Genomic DNA, 18,411 nt, shown 5'->3' with positions numbered 1-18,411 from the left:
CACTTGTTTGGAAAGTATAGAAGATGTATTTCAAACATAAAAAGAATTATTTGGTGTAGTCTTATTATGAAGAGTTGATGCATTGTCCATCACGACCCTTGTAATAACACGTTTCAGGACTGATCAGGGGCGTTCGGGTAGCCTAGTGGTTAAAGCGTTCGCTCGTCACGCCGAAGACCCGGGTTCGATTCCCGACATGGGTACAATGTGTGAAGCCCAATGCTGGTGTCCCCCGTCGTGATATTGCTGGAATATTGCTAAAAGCGGCGTAAAACCGTACTCACTCAGGACTGGTCATAGTTCGGGTTCATCAGTACGGAAGACTTTGGAAGGCCACAATTACGGGGCTGACATATAAGTCATACTTGGGTTTACAAAAACCAAATAATACATAGGCAACGAGTATTTCTAGCTTTATTTCTCGGCATACGTCTGTACATGTTGTTCATTGCCAGTACTGATGTCGCTGTACACATCCATCTTGACACTCGGGTATTCTGTCGTGTCGACGGAGAGGCGCATATCCAGTGCCAGATAGGGTGAAGAAGCACTTTCCTTCAGGCCCAAACGCAATAGACGCTTTACGTGGTCGGTTCTCGACAAAAGGAATAACACATGGCTCTCCCAAAATAGCTGCTCCGTAGTTGAGATTGTCTACGCTGAAATGTTGAAAATGTTAGAAATATACATCTCATGCAGTAGCACTGAGAAAGTATGGCTGTCAGATTTGCCTTCTCATAATATTCTGCCTTTATTCGACATGAGGCCGAAGACCCCGACCCCAGTGGAGATTCCGGGTAAAAGAATATGTCCCCTGCAAGTTATGCTTGTCGAAAGACGACTAAATAGATGGAGTGGTCAGGCTCGGTGTCTTGGTTGATTGTATGTCATTTTTTTATATTTTTTGTTGTTGGTTGGTTAACGCCGCACTCGGCTATATGTCAGCTATATGACGGCGATCTGTAACGAATCGAGTCCCGCCCAACCACACACTTGGTAAAAATGTAAGTGTCGCCTGACGCTTAGTCTGTCTTACAGACCCTGATACAAATATATATCTAATACAGCCCATGCAAGTCTATAATGTTTGGCAAGTCTAGATCACTGCAGTATCTGAAAATGAAGAGAGTCACTGGGCTCCTTTTTATTATATTTTTATTAAGATAACTGAACAACTGGTTTTTTTTATGTACGATATGTTCATTTCAGAGACTAGATTTTAGTCTACCTGACGCTACATAGCAATACTAAAGCCACGTGAGGGCGGTGTGTAATCAAACCAGTCAACTTAATGACCAGAAAATTCAGTGGTACGATAACGTACTTATTGTTTTTTTTAAACCAAGGAATGTTTCAATCTACGAGAAGTGCTAAACATTCGTCCAGTGTAAGTGAGGGTCAACTCCCTTTTAGTATCATGCCAAGAACGTACAAACTTGATGGAGATTTGATTCCCCCCAAAACTTGGATAACCCGTTTATTCACTTTTGTGGTCTCATGCCTTCCTCCACGTAGTGGACAGATGTTAATGGGAATATTTTATTGACTAACATTAAGGTGAGGTGAGGTGAAATGGGGTTTAACGTCGCGTCCAAGATTATTGCATTTATATATCGACGTGCATGTACGTACGTGTATGTGTGTGAGTGACTGCTCGTACTAATCCGGACTGATCCCGAGTGCTAGCACACTGAGATACCATGCCGTAGTTTAACATGAATACCCCACCCAGACACAGTATACTGACTCCGAGCCGACAGACAGGGTAACAACAAGTACCATCTTTTAACGTCTTTTGGTATGACGAGGCTGGGGATCGAACCCCGGACCTTCCGCTCTCCGGGCAGACGCTCTACCATTAGACCACAGAGGCGGTCGACTAACATTAAGCGGACCAAGGGGAAGATATAAACATATTACCAAGATGAGTTCCATTCTTTCACTGCTATTTTGTTTTGCCTTTAACGGCCAATGGAATCTGTGTTAACGGTAAACTGTTGTTCCCTTGCGTGGAGGTTTTACATTTCCTCCAATACATGTGTAAGTACATGTGGTTTTCCAAAATATCTTACGCCATCGACAAAAATCGATAAAAAATATAGAACACTCACTTGTAGAGAAGTATATTCGTGATCGTTTTAACCAGTAGTTCTGAACCATCTGCTGATATATCTGCTGACGTTATTGGTAACGGTAGGGGTAAAGAACTAAACGCTCCTAGTGCAACAGGGGTTTTTGTGGCCGATGCGCCATCTAGACGGTACAGTACACCACGGAGCCCTTTGCCGATCACGTAGACATTGGCCTCAGGGTCCACCATGATGCTAGTTGCGGGAACACCATCTGGTAAACTGTAAAGTGAAACATGCTTACTCAACATTTACGGAAAACGTACACGGTTTCTGATTGGAATGTCACATTTTGTGCAGAGAATATCGATGGCACTTAAATATGTTTTTTTGCGTTTATGAATGTATCAACGTAGACACCGGTATGCATACTTGCGTAAACAAACGTTGTATTTACGATATTTTACATAAACGCCAAAGAATTCAGTTCTTACACAATACACTTCTATATATCATGTACTTCGCTCAAAGATGACTTTCGTGTACTGTCATTGATTCAACGCCGTCTGCGCCTTATCGTTATTCATTTTCATAAACCCAAAGGAAATAGGGTATCAGGTCGAAACCACACCATCCCTACCCAAATTAAAGCGTTACATATAATAATGTGACAATGTTTACCAGACCCGGGTAATAGAAATTACATTTTAAGAACCCACACTCACGATTTTTTGTAAGGTTATTACAGTGGTGAGACAAGGTGTCACGGACCCGTGAAGATTCCGGGATAGAATAGGTCTATACTTGCCCATACTTGCCATAAAAGGAGACTCTCCTTGTCGTAAAAGGCGACTAACGGGATCGGTTGGTCAGGCTCGCTGACTTTATTGATATATGTCATCGATCCCAATTACGTGGATCGATGCTCATGATGTCAATCACTGGATTGTCTGGTCCAGACTCGATTGTTTTACAGACCGCCGTCATATAGCTGGAATATTGCTGAGTGCGCTGTTAAACAACACACAAACAAACAAACAAACAAACAAACAAGGTGTCATGTCATATGATAATTACCCGTGTGTACATCTTACCTGAACGTAAAGACGTCGGCCGGCACAGTGTCCACTCGCCTTGCATCAGCTGGCTCTGGGAACCTGTTGTAGCCCTTCCCACCATCAAGTAGGTAGACGCAGTTGTTGCTCGAGCCTATATTACACCGCCCAACAGCTACGTCGTTCCACACAGTAGTCGAAACATCACGTATCCTCAGGGTGGAAATACGCTTTGCATTTTGGGTTTGTATGACATTGATGATGGTAGAATCTTCTTGGGCTGTATAAAGAAGGCCAGGGGTGTCCCGGCTAGCGGCAAAGCCCGAACTGTATACATAATCATTCAAACCAACAGTCCTACCAAACGTAAACTTCGCATCTGAAAAGTATGATACAGATCAATTCAAGGAAATAACTTCAATTATTTCAATTTTCAAACTAGATCATGTTTGTTTTTGGTTTGAGAATGTTACATGGGAATAAGTGATATTTGGATAGATGTAACCACATTTGTAAAATAAACTATATCTTTGTCTCGAATATGTGCTATGAGATGCGTACATAGGAAATACATAAAAATAAACATTCCTAACTTTAAAGTATTACACTAAACATGATTATGTTATTTGGCAATAATCATAGGAGTGAGGCACACCCTGTCCTAGATTAGTTTATCTGCCCTAGCGCGCTTGCGCTCCTCGCCTGCAGCCGCTAAGGATTGAAGGGCAGGGATTTCACTGCGGTGAAACGTTGACGTGTTTCCATGAAGCGGGTCTGTCTGTCGAGGTGAGGTTAGGTCAAATGGGATTTAACGTCGCGTCTAAGATCTGTCTGTCGAGAGGGGGCGGGGACAATCCTATAGCATATCGCTATGCGGGAAACGATGACCCAGTTTCCGTGTAGCGAGATGTTAGAACTTTTGGACAGTGTGAATAGCTGACGTGTCAGGCTACAGGCGTAAACATATTACAATTAAGGAGATACTAATTTGGGAGGTCGTCTTGTTCATGGTCAAATATAAGAAACGCGCTCACAGAATTGTGGGTTTCAGTTTTAACAATATCTCCATGTCTCCACTCATCTAGTTCGTTATAAAATAATATTACAACAATGTAGCTATTTCTATGAGGAGATGAATTATGAACAGATAATAATAACTTTACCATTTTATGTATATTAATGTCAACTGTATCATGTATAACACAATGATTGTGTCACCTTCATACCTTTTCTTCCTTAGAAACAATAACACTAGATTGTTTTCATAATATGTTTGTCTTCTACTTTCATATTACAGAAATATTTAAACTCAAATGTGCCATTTTCTCATTTCTAATTCTGAAGGTACCATATACAATTTACATTTTTTTATCTTTTGGGTTACGTATGTGCGCTTTATGACATTATATGTGTTTGCATCAATAGGTAGGTATGCTTAAAAAACTATTTGCGCCGTGTTGATCCTCTAGCTCAAAGTTATCTTGTATGATATGTTATCAGTTTCAAGGGAACTAAGAGCGTCCACATTTCCGCTGTCCATCCGCCATGGTGAACAGTGCTTATTTCTCAAAAATAACTCAAGATAATGAAATCAAGGTGAAGATTACGATGCTCAATGTATTGATTTGAAGTATATCTTTTAGCGATGTTTGAACAGTGACTTTGACCCAACAGTTCCATACAGCTTCGGAAGAAACATCTCTCCAACTTGTATGATCTTATAGTGAGAACTATCAGATTGATGGACGACATTCAAGCAGTCCCATTTGTTGGTTCCATCAAACAGTACAAATTCCCTTTATTGTAGAGCGACGACACAATAGCACATCCAGTGATTGCATGTACAAACAGGAGGTGCAGCTTGATGATGTGAAAAGGTATCTGGATTTCAGAGATACTGTACACTTTGTAATAGGTTCCGTGCAAACATCATATGGAGATACGTGCTAGGAGCGGATTGTGTGACCAGTACCAGCAAATATATGCCTGTATCAAAAACAACAACACGTGCTGTGTTTGGGCAGTATCGATTGCAGTTCGTGCTACTGACCAGTCCGCATCTGCAGTGTTCGCTTGCTAGTCAGTCCTCCGACTTCAAATTTGTTGAGTTGTTTAATTGGCCTATCCATATTTTTGCCATATACCCAAAAATAACGTCCATGATGTGGTGGTTTCATGTCAAAAGCAACATCGGTAGGGCACAAGCAGATAATTGCTGTGCCCTTCCCAGCTGTTCAGCAGCTTTTGTTGAGGAAGTATTGTCATATTATCCAACACCACAAGGGTCTCTGGTCAGTAGTGATCACGAACATAGGACACATTGTGATCACACACCTAGCCGTAGGTGGCATCAACAGGCCAGGGCAGGCTTCGGAGCAGGTGACCACCGTCAAGGATGAAGCATGAACCATCTTCAAGGATGAAGCATGAACCATCGTCAAGGATGAAGCATGAAGCATCGTCAAGGATGAAGCATGAACCATCGTCAAGGATGAAGCACGAGTAAGAAGATCGTGGACATTGACTTGAGACTTGAGCAAATTTGCCAGCGCACTTGTTTGTTTCTAATGATACCCTCTCAAATGAGGAGGGTGGTTGTTTGGCAAAATCGTGAAGGAGATGGGATTCCATTTCAGAGATATCCTTTACCATACATGTGACCTTCATGGATAATTCAGTTGAGTTCACTTCTACCTCTACCCCACGCAAAGTGATCTGGTTCCTTTCACAACTGATGTTGGTCATTCGAACGTTCCTCTTCAACTTTATGTCTGTGAAATTGCTTGCACATTAGCACATTTGCCAGCAACAACACCGCTCGTTATACATACTAGTCAGTCTTGCTATCCCTGTGGTCTTTTCCACGGCATCACATATTGGAATGCATCGGGGCATGACATGCATCCACTTGGCGATTGTGCTGTCTGTTATTCATCACATGCAATACATCTAGAGATCTCCAGCAATCAATTGCCTGGACAGGTTTATTTTAGATGCAAACGCATGCAAACTTTCCTTCATGTAACTACAGTAGGTTCTGAGAAAACGTGTACCCATTGCACACACTATGCTCTGACTTTTGTTTTGTAAAAAAATGTTTAGTTTGTTTGTTGGTTAACACCGCACTCAACAAAATGACGGCGGTCTGTAAAATAATTGAGTATGGACCAGATAATCCAGTGATTGACTGCACGAGCATCGATCCACTCAATTGAGATCGATGACATGCATCAACCAAGTCAGCGAGCATGACCACCCGATCCCGTCAGTCACCTCTTACGACAAGCATAGTCGCCTTTTACGGCAAGTATGGGTTGCCGAAGACCTATTCTACCCCGGATCTTCACGGGTCTCCTCTGGATTTAAAAGTATGGAGCAAGGGCCCTCACTCTGTCAAAAAGGACATCACTGCACTGACGAACTTTTCGAACTTTTCGAACCCAGTCTTGACAAGTATCTCTTAGATAAACATGCAAACTTTCATTAATGTAACTTCAGTAGTTTCTGAGAAAACCTGTCCCTATTGCACACACTATGTGCAGCAGAAAAGTTCAAAAGCATGGATCAAGGACTGTCCATAAGTCTCTAAAAAATGAATTTAATACATCAATTTTCGACTTCATTTAAGATCATGACCATCTTCATCAATGTATAAGATTTATCCCATTTGAGAAGCTGACGGACGGACTCCGTTCCTATATCCCCCGACCCACTTTGTGGAGGTGGATCAAAATGCAAATTATAGTTAAGCAGTGTGTAATAAAGGTTTCAAACCAACCTTACCGTAAAACTAAATAAAATTATAAAAAAATTGTATCTTAAATGCTAATAAGCCAGTAGTTTTGGAAAGATCATACGAAGAGCTTTCATTTGCTATTTTGCATGATTTCTTGAATATAAAACTAGAAAATTCCATATCATATTAAAAAATAATGGCGGCAATTTGAAAATGCCATCGGGAGGAACTGGGGGAACACTGTGCTGGGGGCAACAGTATGACTTTCTAAAGGTCTCCAGAATATGCACGTTTTATACTATTTTTTTCAGGTAGTTACAAACTTTCTCTAACAACATAAACATCCAGGGAGACGAGTACGTACGTATCTCTGTTAAAACATATTACGTGGTAAGAGTAGTTTCAACATTCGTCCTGTAAACCTCATGGAATATGTTCTATTTTTAGAAAAATGTTTTTCACCTTCACAATGGCCAAACAGGGGTATATTTCTTGTAATAATTACATTTATGTGTATCATTATACTAGTATTTTAATATACATTAGCAAAGGAATAAACTCAACTCTTGATTAGCATGAATTGGCTCTGGAATTGCGATGGTAATATGAATTCCATTTCTAAAAGAGTATATATTTGCTGTGTGTACAGATAGTTGTGATCGTTGCGTTGACAACAGATTATGTTAATTAGAATTGAAGCCAATTTGTAATATGTAAAGTATCATTATATTTGTTGTGTTAAAATACCATTACTAAGATCGCGTATGGCAAAATATTCAACATGCGTTCATCTTCTTTAAGCTCTTGCAGGTCTACCAATGAAAACCATCTGAGAGCAACCAAACTATGGAAAATGTAGATACTTTGTATAGCAACAGCCACACAAATTCCAAACAAAACACAATCCCCATATAGTGTGCACCGTAATGATTAAAACCCGCCATTGGAAACAAACACACTAAATTAGCAGACCACACGCGTTCTGTTTGTCGCGGTCTTTCTTGAAGGTATGCACACATTATGGAGCTTGTGTCCTGTTTAGAATGTGTGTGGCTATGTCTATTCAAATTGTGTTCCATAGTATAGTTGCTCTCTTCTGGTTTTCATTGGTGGGCCTGTTTTGCTGATGGTCGCAATTATAAGTGTCACACCTTAACATACACCAATGGCATGTGGTCCTACCTGGAACACGTGTCCACATCATACTAAGCATTAAAGCTGATGGGCTCTCTCGGAGTGACACATAGAAACCTTCTCCATTTGGAATCCACGTAATTCCGCGGACTTGGATGCCAGCGATGAACGGAAGGGGAATAGGGCAGTCTAGGCTGTCGAAATCAGTACCGTTTATGCGGAAAAGATATATGTGGTCAACTGTTTGAATAAGAATCTTTGAGTCGTCACATGAAATGTCTGCAGCCAGAATGGCCATTTTACCAACGGCAATGGATGGAACATGGAACTGCTTCAGCTTCTTTGTTGTGACTTTGACTGAATCACCGTCCATCACCAATTTTCTCAACTGCGACGAACCTGGAGGATAGCCGGGGGAGAAGAAGAATATCTCTGCATGACTGTTTACAATAATTGCTGACGACCCACGTGATTTTGGCGATCTAAAAGAAAATATTTAAACCATTAAAATTAGTTGCGAGAATAAACCATAGAAACAATACGCATTACAAACCAGTCAATAAAAATACGAATCAGCTTAGCGTAGCAAAGAACCGGAAAAGGACTTTACTGATTGTAACGCTAAACAAATGAACATTTGCATTGGTTTATTAGGAACAATATGGTACTGTTCCGAGCTGCGTCCCTTAGCTGCGAAGATGCACTGATGGCAAGTTCGAAACCCATATTCTGATCCTTTGTGTGGTTGACTCATACCCGTGCACGTGGGGTTTTAAGTCATTTGTAAACGGCAATGAATTCTTCGCTTTATTTTTCATTCTTTCGCTGACAGAGAACCATCACTTGAGACACTTCATCATTTATAAATGAAGCAACACCACTGCGGGCACAATGTATGGTACCATGTGGTGATTAGAGATTAAAACTCCAACCAATGCACTTCGTAATGTGCAGCAATATGGAGCGGGTATTCTGGCGTGATACCTTGACTGGTTGCGTGTCGTACCAGAAAGGCGTGCTCATAATTCATATCATTGGTTTGGCTGGTCCAGATATTAACAGGAAGAGATCATATTGTCTAAAATACGGGATCTAAAGCAAGTCATAAATTGACTTTTGAACAGATAATGCACAAGGACCGTGTTATTTTAGCAAAATTAAAAGTTTGGCTATTTTGCCTGTTGTGATTTAATGAACGCAATATCTCTGCAAATACGCTACCGTCCAATTAATAGTACATTGACTGTTTTGGGTTCCAATAAATATTCAGCGATTTCGAAACTATATTGTTTGTTTGTTTGTTGTTTACGCCACATTTAGCAATGTTCCAGTTATATGACGGCGTTCTGTAAATAATCGAGTCTGGACAAGACAAACCAGTGATTAATATCATGAGCATCAATCCACGCAATTGGGGTCGATGACATGCATCAACTAAGTCATTAAACTATACTGACACACTTTGGCAACGCATATTCGATTATATTTTGTAATTATATTTGGCAAAATTGCCACAAATGTCTAATTAATGTGTTTTGGGTATTTAGGCTTGAGATAAAAAAGAAACCCACAGCAATGTAGTCGTTCGGGTTCGAATCTCATCCGATGTTATTCGTGATGAAGAACGTGACATTTCATACGTCTCGATTTGCACGTCGTGCCTTGAATGTGGACACATAAATAGCAAGGTTAACACCACACATAAACATGCCCCGCTTCATAAACATGGCCCGCTTCATAAACATGCCCCGCTTAGAAGAGAGTATCTCACTTGCTGGTTTCACGCAGACAGATGTTATACCCATTTACACATGTATCAAATGACCATTGCTCGACTCTTGACACGCTATCGGAAAACAGGTAGCGTCCATGAAAGACCAGGCTATGTCATTGACAGTGTCGAAGATGCAACACTAACTGTAACCTAATATCCTGACACATTTAGGACTCCTAGTTTTTGTTTATTTTTCCTCTGCATTTCATACCATTCAGCCTCATCTGCTGAGTCAAAAACTTCAAAATGTCAGCGTAAACTCCAACCTAATTAAATGGGTGGCTGATTTCTTTGTAAACCGACCACAGTCACAGTGAACGGAACCCGCGCGTCTCTTGGTCATGTGTCAGAATTAGTGTCTCCTAGCTAGATTCTGAGGTCAACGCCAGAAGATAAATAAAACATTTTGATATTGATCCAACTATTATGTCCATGTTTTAGATCTTTTGGCTTTTACAATGTAACCCAAACCACCTTCGGGAAAACCTGACCTGACCTGACCTGACCTGACCTGACCTTGTGGACCACGGTGCCGTCGACCTTATCACGATAACATCATGCCTCATCGCCATTGGTTGCAGAGAATTTAGTTTTGTCATCAGTATGGCCGCAGACAAATGCAATTCTTTGGAAGGATCGTTTTTTTAGCGATGAGTCACGCTTCTGCGTTGATGGATGGAACAGAACGCATATACAGAAGACGACACTTGAGACTTGTTGACGCTTGTGTTCGTACCGTGGCCGTATTGGAGGAGGTTTGAGATGTAATTTATGTACATTTCAAGGAGTTATCGCGTTGTCATGAACGGCAACGTGCACAACGTAATGTGGACAATGTAGTCATAACGTTCGCCGATACACTGCAATTCCTTCAATAGGCTGGCATTAATGTGATGGCATGGCCCTTATTTTCCCCTGATCAAAATCCGACAGAACACATGTGGGAGGAGCTAGGATAGCGTATGCGCCGACGTCAACGTCAAGTAGATGACGTTCCGCCCAGATTCATGAATAAAGGAACAAACCATCTTTGTGACTTCAGATACAGACCTATTGATCTTGGGTTATAAAACTCCTGCATTTTTCTGCTGGAATTGCCATCGTCCAGTGCCTCCTGCGCACTAATTCTGTCATCATTCTTTGTCATGCGAATAAATATTTACAGCTAAAATCGTTTTCGTTTCATACATTCAGAGCTAAAGTTGATCATTCGTTTTTATTGTGTCAGTGGAGCCGTGAAGATCCGGGATAGAATAGGTCTTCAGCATCCAATGCTTACCGTAAAAGGCGACTATGCTTTTCGTAAGAGGCGACTAACGGGATCGGGTGGTCAGGCTCACTGACTTGGTTGAAGCACGTCATTAATCCCAATAGCGTGGATCGATGCTCATGATATTAATCACTGGATTGTCTTGTCCAGACTCGATTGTTTACAGACCGCCGACATAAAGAGCTGGAATATTGCTGTGAGCGGCGTAAAACAACACACCAACCAATCATTGTGTCAGTCTATGTACCTAAAATGTTTATTCCCCTAATATAATTAGTTTGTACTGAGATGTACCGTAAAATATATATTTGTGTAATGACGTGTATTCATGAAATTCGCGAGAATGTAATGTCTTAGTAACTTACGAGTACTGGATGGTGAGATCAGATGTGAAAGAGGCATCAGTCGTAACATCAGTGGGCTCCCTGAACTTGTACACTTCACTGGTATCTCCCCCCTTCCCTGCGTCCTGAACGTAGACGCATGTGTCTTTACTCCCCTCGTCGCAGGGTCCTACGGCAATACCTTGCCAGTCATCATTGACAGCATCGGTGAGAGTGAACTTGGCTAAAATGGTGCCCGTCGTGCTGTCAGCAGCCAGAACCACGTTAATATTACGGCCGATGTAGTAGAGAACATTGTCATGGAGTCTACTTGCAGCGATGCCGGTGACTTTGAATGCTCCGCCGACTGCCGCGTCGACGTCTACTGTAGCAATCTGCTTCAGCAAACCGAACCCTACAGGAACAAAGTTTAGACTTCAGAAAAAAACATATCCTTGTTGTTTGAGGTGAGGTGAGGTGAGGTGAAATGGGGTTTAACGTCGCGTCCAAGATTATTGCACTTATATAGCGACTAGTCCGGACTGATGCCGATTTATACCATGCCGCAGTTTAACATGAATACCCCACTCAGACACAGTATACTGACTACGAGCCGACCAGTCCTTGGGTTAGTGCCTTAATGCCGAGCGCCAGACAGGGTAACAACAAGTACCATCTTTTAACGTCTTTTGGTATGACGCGGCCGGGGATCGAACCCCTGACCTTCCGCTCTCCGGGCGGACGCTCTACCACTAGAACACGGAGGCGGTCTGTTGTTTGACATCTCATCATGGTCATATCAGTGTGGGGTTCGATGACCACAGCACTCATTCCCTTACTTGACAATGATCTTAATGTATGCATTTCAAGTTCTCTTAACCAAACAAAAACGACCAACCCTATTCGATATCGATCGTACAACTCCGAACATGAATCACCATCAAATAGCGATGATACCAGGTGTTCGAGTAAAGGTGAGCGGATCCTGCCCCTCCCGTCGCACTTGTCACAATGCCATACCATTAAGTGGGATTACCTTGAAGCAATACGTTTACTGGAAATAGGTCAACATTCGTTTTCCATAATGCCGTACAGGTTGTGACCGAGCGAACCCTACTCCATATTGTGCAAGGAAGGGTCACTGGACAGTACTATCGGGAAACAAACTGACACCCTTTGTTGTCCCGTTTGGCGTGTGGGTCGACGTTTGGTATTTCAGGACGACAACGCCCATGTTCGAATCGGGCACCACCAGCAGCAACCATATCCATAGTATTCCATGACCATATGAGCCCAGACGTATTTCCCCTTGAACACCTCTGATTGGTTGGTTGCTTGGTTGCTTGGTTGTTTAACGCCACACTCAGCAATATTCCAGCTATATGACGGCGGTCTGTAAATAATTGAGTCTGGACCAGACACTCCAGTGATTGCCATCATAAGCATCGATCCACGCAATGGGGATTGATGACATGCATCAACCAAGTCGGCGAGCCTGACCACCCGATCCCGTTAGTCGCCTTTTACGACAAGCATGGGTTGCTGAAGACCTATTCTACCCCGGCTCTTCACAGGTCACACCTCTGAGACATGATAGGGAGCCGTTTACATCAACGTCACAGGACCCGACCACGTGGGCTGAACTTGGTCAGGCGCTGTAGGATGACTGGATGAGTGACTCTCACAAGATCGCCATTGGGAATCTCAGACACAGGCTGCCTCGTTGAGTGAATGAATGTTTGACAAATCGTGGCGGTATTACCCACCACGGATCCAAAAACGTCGACATTTCCCATCTTACCCATACTGTACTTCAAGATCGTTGGCGATCATAACATATACTGTCATATTTCTCTTCCGGTTGTAATGTGTGCGCAAATCAGTATCATACAACTATTACTTGAAAATAATTTCTATTACAATTGTGGAAATCTTAAGTTATTTCCGAGTGTCCCATCTTTTTAAAGAGTGAGTGAGTATGGTTTTATGCCGCTTTTAGCAATATTCCAGCAATATCACGGCAGGGGACACCAGGGGGACACATTGTACCCATGTCGGATTCGAAACCGGGTCTTCGGCGTGACGAGCGAACGCTTTAATCACTAGGCTACCCGACCGCCCCTCTTTTTAAAGAGCAAATATGCTTGGTTTCGTCTGGTTTGAATCATGAATATGAACGCAGTATGTTTAGGACATCACTGCGTGCCAAACTCCCACCCAACACAGTCGACCTGGACACGAGAAGAATTACGTTCACTTTCAAATTCCCTTCTGCCAAATCCTAGTGTTATCGGTTGACGGAGATGCTGATTACTATCGGTCACAAAAATGTTTGTTAACAACATATCGTCATGAATAAAGTGTTTTTTTATAAATATTCTAATGTTTTAATTTACATTTACTATCGTTTGTTTCAATGAGTGAATCACCGTAACCGTCCCAATATGTTTTATGAAAGTTATAATCTGTATGCAAACGATATGTCTTCGTTAAGAGTCCAATCAGCCCAATCAGGGTTAAGGACAACGTATGTAGTTCTGATGGGTTATCGGCAGCCATGCATTTATGGATCGACATGTTTTTGTTTGTTTGTTGTTTAATGCCAGACTCAGCAATATTCCAGTTATATGACGGCGGTCTGTAAATAATCGAGTCTGAACCAGACAATCCAGTGACTGACACCATGAGCATCGCAATTGTGATCGATGACATGCATCAACCAAGTCAGCGAGCCTGACCACCCGATCCCGTTAGTCGCCTCTTATGACAAGCATAATCGTCGGATCGACATGTAGACTGTCGAGTGTAACTACTGTACAATCAAAACAATGGTCACATGTAACAATATATCAAGTATGTAAATGTTTATGAATTGGAAAAGATTTACTTATAAATAATCATGTTAGGCTTATGCCACGAGACTTGAATTTTTCACCGTTCTTCAATTCTGGTTACCGTTTGTTTCCACAGGTTTATGACGTAGAGGCGCGGCATCTTTGTTGTTTACAATTTGTCAACTAATCTTACAATTAAAGACAAGACACAGCACATCCACCCAGTACTAAAATAGCAGATATGGTGATGATCCGTGAATAAATACTATGATTGCATATTTACATTCAAAATATCGTGTAACAACACTTCAAACCTTTAGACAAAAATTGTCATCAGTTGCTGTGATCTATCGCATTTGAATATGCCTTACGTCGCTTTTCCTGCTTATAATATTTACATCCCATTTCAAGAGGGCTAGGTTAAGTTTGTGGTTTAACATCATATTAGGCAATATTCCAGATATATCACGATGGCCGTTATTGATCGAGTTTGGACAGATTCCACATAACGGTAACGCCCACGTCGTCGATGTACATTGACACATTATCAAGTCACCGTGTCTGACCGCCCGATCCATGGAGATGCCTGGCACGATAAGCGTAGGCACAGGGGATCGATTCCAACACCTAATCTCCACGAAACAACCGTCAGAGAATAGAACATTTTAGGAATTACAACAACCGAAAACAACAAGTATGTGTTAAGCTTTCAGCGGAATCTCCGCGAAATCCAAATGTGAAAATGAATTACAAAACACCACCACCAAGTATGTGTTTTGTTGTCAGCGTATTTAATTACAAATGCAAAAGCAACCGGTATAAGTGCAATTGTAAGCAGATGATGGTGGTCTCAGTCTAAGCCAACATCTTATTTCTTTTATATACTTGTCAGTCAATAGGTGCTACAGTATACTACGATCTCAAGACCCGTGACGATCCGGAGTAAAATAGGTCTTCAGCAACCCATGCTTAACGTAAAAGGCGACTATGCTTGACGTAAAAGGTTCCAAAAATACGCTAAATCAACAGGGCTTGCTGCAGTATATATAGATTCCTTTTACATATAAAAATGACCAGCTTCTTGTTTAAAGTCATAGACAATCCAGGTTGACACCAAGAACATCGATCTATGCGACCCGTGAAGATCCGGGGTAGAATAGGTCTTCAGCAACCCATGCTTGCCATAAAAGGCGACTATGCTTGTCGAAACAGGCGACTAACGGGATCGGGTGGTCAGGCTCGCTGACCTGGTTGATACATGTCATCGATCCCAATTGCGTGGATCGATGCTCATGATTTTAATCACTGGATTCCCTGGTCCAGACTCGAATATTAACAGACCGCAGTCATATAGCTGGAATATTGCTGAGTGCTGCGTTAAACAACAAACAAATAAAAAAAACAACTACGATCTCAACACAGATTTCACCTTGTTCATATTATCCTTCTTCGCGTCTGTAACTTGGATTTAAAATCATCACTCATTTTACTTACTTGGATACGTTGGGTCGAAATAGTCTTCTGTCTTCAATCTCGGGGAAATACCTGGGAAGCATACAGACATCATTACACAAGGAAGCAAAAGTCACATGTAAACATTTTACATCAAAATTACAATTACTTCCAAACATGTGTAATAGGGTTCGGAAGGTTTATGAAATAATGTTCACCTATTTCCTCTATTGTATCATGCGGTTTATTACTGGTTTGTTATGCAAGGTGACCGCTCTACGGTTTATAGTTCAAAACTATATTGGGACACAGGTGTCCCAGTCGTCTTAGACGCCGAAGTTCGCTGTGCAGAGTTACGCATCTTGGACCTTCCAGAAACATATTATTGTGGGTTCGAATCCCGGTGCGCCTAATTATGCCTCCGGGCTTGTCAGCATCATACCCGTGTTCGTGGGTTTCACCAAAAGTGGTAAACGTCTGGGGGTTTACTTCAACATTGAGCTGACACGCCGTGATATAAATGGAGTATTGTTTAAAGAGGCGTTAAACAAACTCACTCACTCACTCACTCACTCACTCAAAACTATATACAGACAGTCATGATGACGTAAAGCTCATAAAAAGTAGACAACTTGCACCTAAGAGAAAACAAGACGAAAGGCACAGTTTAAGGATGCTTGTAATAAAATTACACGAGAAGACCGTGAGTGAGTGAGTTGGGTTTAGCGCCGCTTTTAACAGTATTCGGTATTCGGTGAAACCCACGAGCACGGGTATGGTGCTGACAAACCTAGAAACATTATCGGGGCGAACCGGGATTCGAACCCACAGTCATAGGTTTCTGGCGTGCCCTAGGGACGCAACTCTGCACAGCGAATTGCGGCGCCTTAGACGACTTGGCCATCCGTGCCCCGTACACGAGAAGACCGAAAGTGAGAACATGCAAAATGAGTTTAGAAGTTCTGTTCTTGCAGGCGATGTCACAGAGTCATATTAAAAAACCGACAAAATCCTTTCGATATTCAAAAGAAATCTCTGCCAAGATCAAAGTCGACTTTACGATTCCGACTATATCGTGAGCATGTGTTTATTGGTCACTATCAAAAGTGATGATACCAGGGGTTCGTGAAAAGGTTAGCGTATCCTGCCCCACTGGTGGCACCCATCACAAACACATGCAAAGGCGAGGCAATAGTTCATATGGTACAAGACAAAATAGGGATTCCGAATTACATCGGACATCATTTCTGTCACTGATGCGTCAAATTTGGAAATATCCTCCCCATGTTACCATGAAACGTTGCCATGGCCTTGAATGTTGTAAACTTGATCAAACAGCAAGAGTCTTATGGTGGTCTTTGAAATCTTGTTTGAACGAGCACGCCGGAAATGTAGCCACTGAGGGCTGGAGCTGCAGGAATATTGCTCGACATAAAGATGAAGTTGACTATTGAAAAAATGAAGTCAGAAATAGTCCAGCTATAATACGGCAAACTGTTTTGCTCTACCAGACAAGCCATAAGCAGCGCCTGATCTCCAGATAAAGTTTCGAGAACTCTTTGGGTATGTATTAGTTACCAGGATCCATTCCATCCCGGAAGGTCAATGGGGATCAATATTTAAATGTCATCAGAGAAACGTATAGAGAATAGATGTTTGCCCAACCACGACCACCAGCACTCATTCAGGACAGATAAACCATTCTTACGAACTCAGCACCATGTTCCTGCAGCGTGACTTGTTATTATGTCTGTCCCTGTCAGGTTTTGGGGGTACTTACCTTGGACTAATGACAGCATTGAGAGAAAAAGCAAAACTTCTCTCCCCATCATCTTCTCTCTGTTTCAGCAACTGATAAAGACCTCCAGGAACACCATTCGACAAAATAATGTCGACGTCTAGTATCAAATATGCCTAAGAGCAACATCCTAAAGTGTTCTTATCTTCTCTTACGCATGGGCTGTGAAAAGTTTTTATGACCATCCAAAATAGAAAAATCATTGGCTTGTTATTCCCATTATCCATCATGATAACAAAGACATTATGTCTTACGCCCGGGAGTATTTACAGTGAAGAAAGGTTGATACAATGAAAGATGATACCTATATATGCTTATATCATACAGAAACCAACGGTCTTTTTCATTTTTCCATATGCGTAAATGTAAAGGATTTTGTTAATAGTGAGTTAAGATTTAATTTGATATCGACAATATTTCAGCTGTATTGTGTTTTAATATCATATTCAACAAACAAGACACATTACTGTTTGGACCTTAACACGCATATGGTATACTTGCATAAAGAACTGAAGCCTGAAGGGATCCTAAAAGATGTTTGACCCGTGAAGATCCGGGGTAGAATAGGTCTTCAGCAACCTATGCTTGTAACAATGCTTGCCGTAAAAGACGACTATGCTTGTCGTAAGAGGCGACTAACGGGATCGGGTGGTCAGGCTCGCTGACTTGGTTTGAAGCATGTCATCGATCCCAATTGCCAGAATCGATGCTCATGATATAAATAAATAGAATGTCTGGTCCAGACTCGTTTATTTACAGACCGCCGTCATATAGCAGGAATATTGCTGAGTGTGGCGTAAAACAACAAACAAACAAACAAAGTTGGAGATGTTTACACTTCGAACAGCGGTTGTTATGTTTGTAGTAGGGTAGAATGGAGTTTAACATAACTTGGTAGAATATTACAGAGCATCACATGAGTGTGGGAGAAAATCCAAAGGTCAGATACGTTTAATACTGAATTCT

The 18,411-nt window shown here is 41.7% G+C and overlaps 1 protein-coding gene across 1 annotated transcript; it reads right to left on the bottom strand.

The window, feature by feature from the left end:
• Positions 1-445: 445 nt before the first annotated feature.
• Positions 446-17,479, bottom strand: LOC139461761 (uncharacterized). Its single transcript, XM_071243223.1, has 7 exons — positions 17,428-17,479; positions 15,690-15,740; positions 11,404-11,776; positions 8,043-8,476; positions 3,164-3,503; positions 2,112-2,351; positions 446-659 (listed from the first exon to the last, which is right to left on the bottom strand). The coding sequence occupies exons 1-7, from the start codon at positions 17,477-17,479 to the stop codon at positions 446-448; spliced, it is 1,704 nt and encodes a 567-aa protein (XP_071099324.1).
• Between the last annotated feature and the right edge of the window lie 932 nt (positions 17,480-18,411).

The sequence above is a fragment of the Haliotis cracherodii genome, unplaced genomic scaffold (genome assembly GCF_022045235.1).
Source record: "Haliotis cracherodii isolate W230 unplaced genomic scaffold, xgHalCrac1.p SCAF_1, whole genome shotgun sequence".
In the NCBI taxonomy this organism is placed as follows: Eukaryota; Metazoa; Mollusca; class Gastropoda; order Lepetellida; family Haliotidae; genus Haliotis; species Haliotis cracherodii.
Note: the sequence above shows the minus strand (reverse complement) of the source record. Positions and strands in the feature narration are given on the sequence as shown.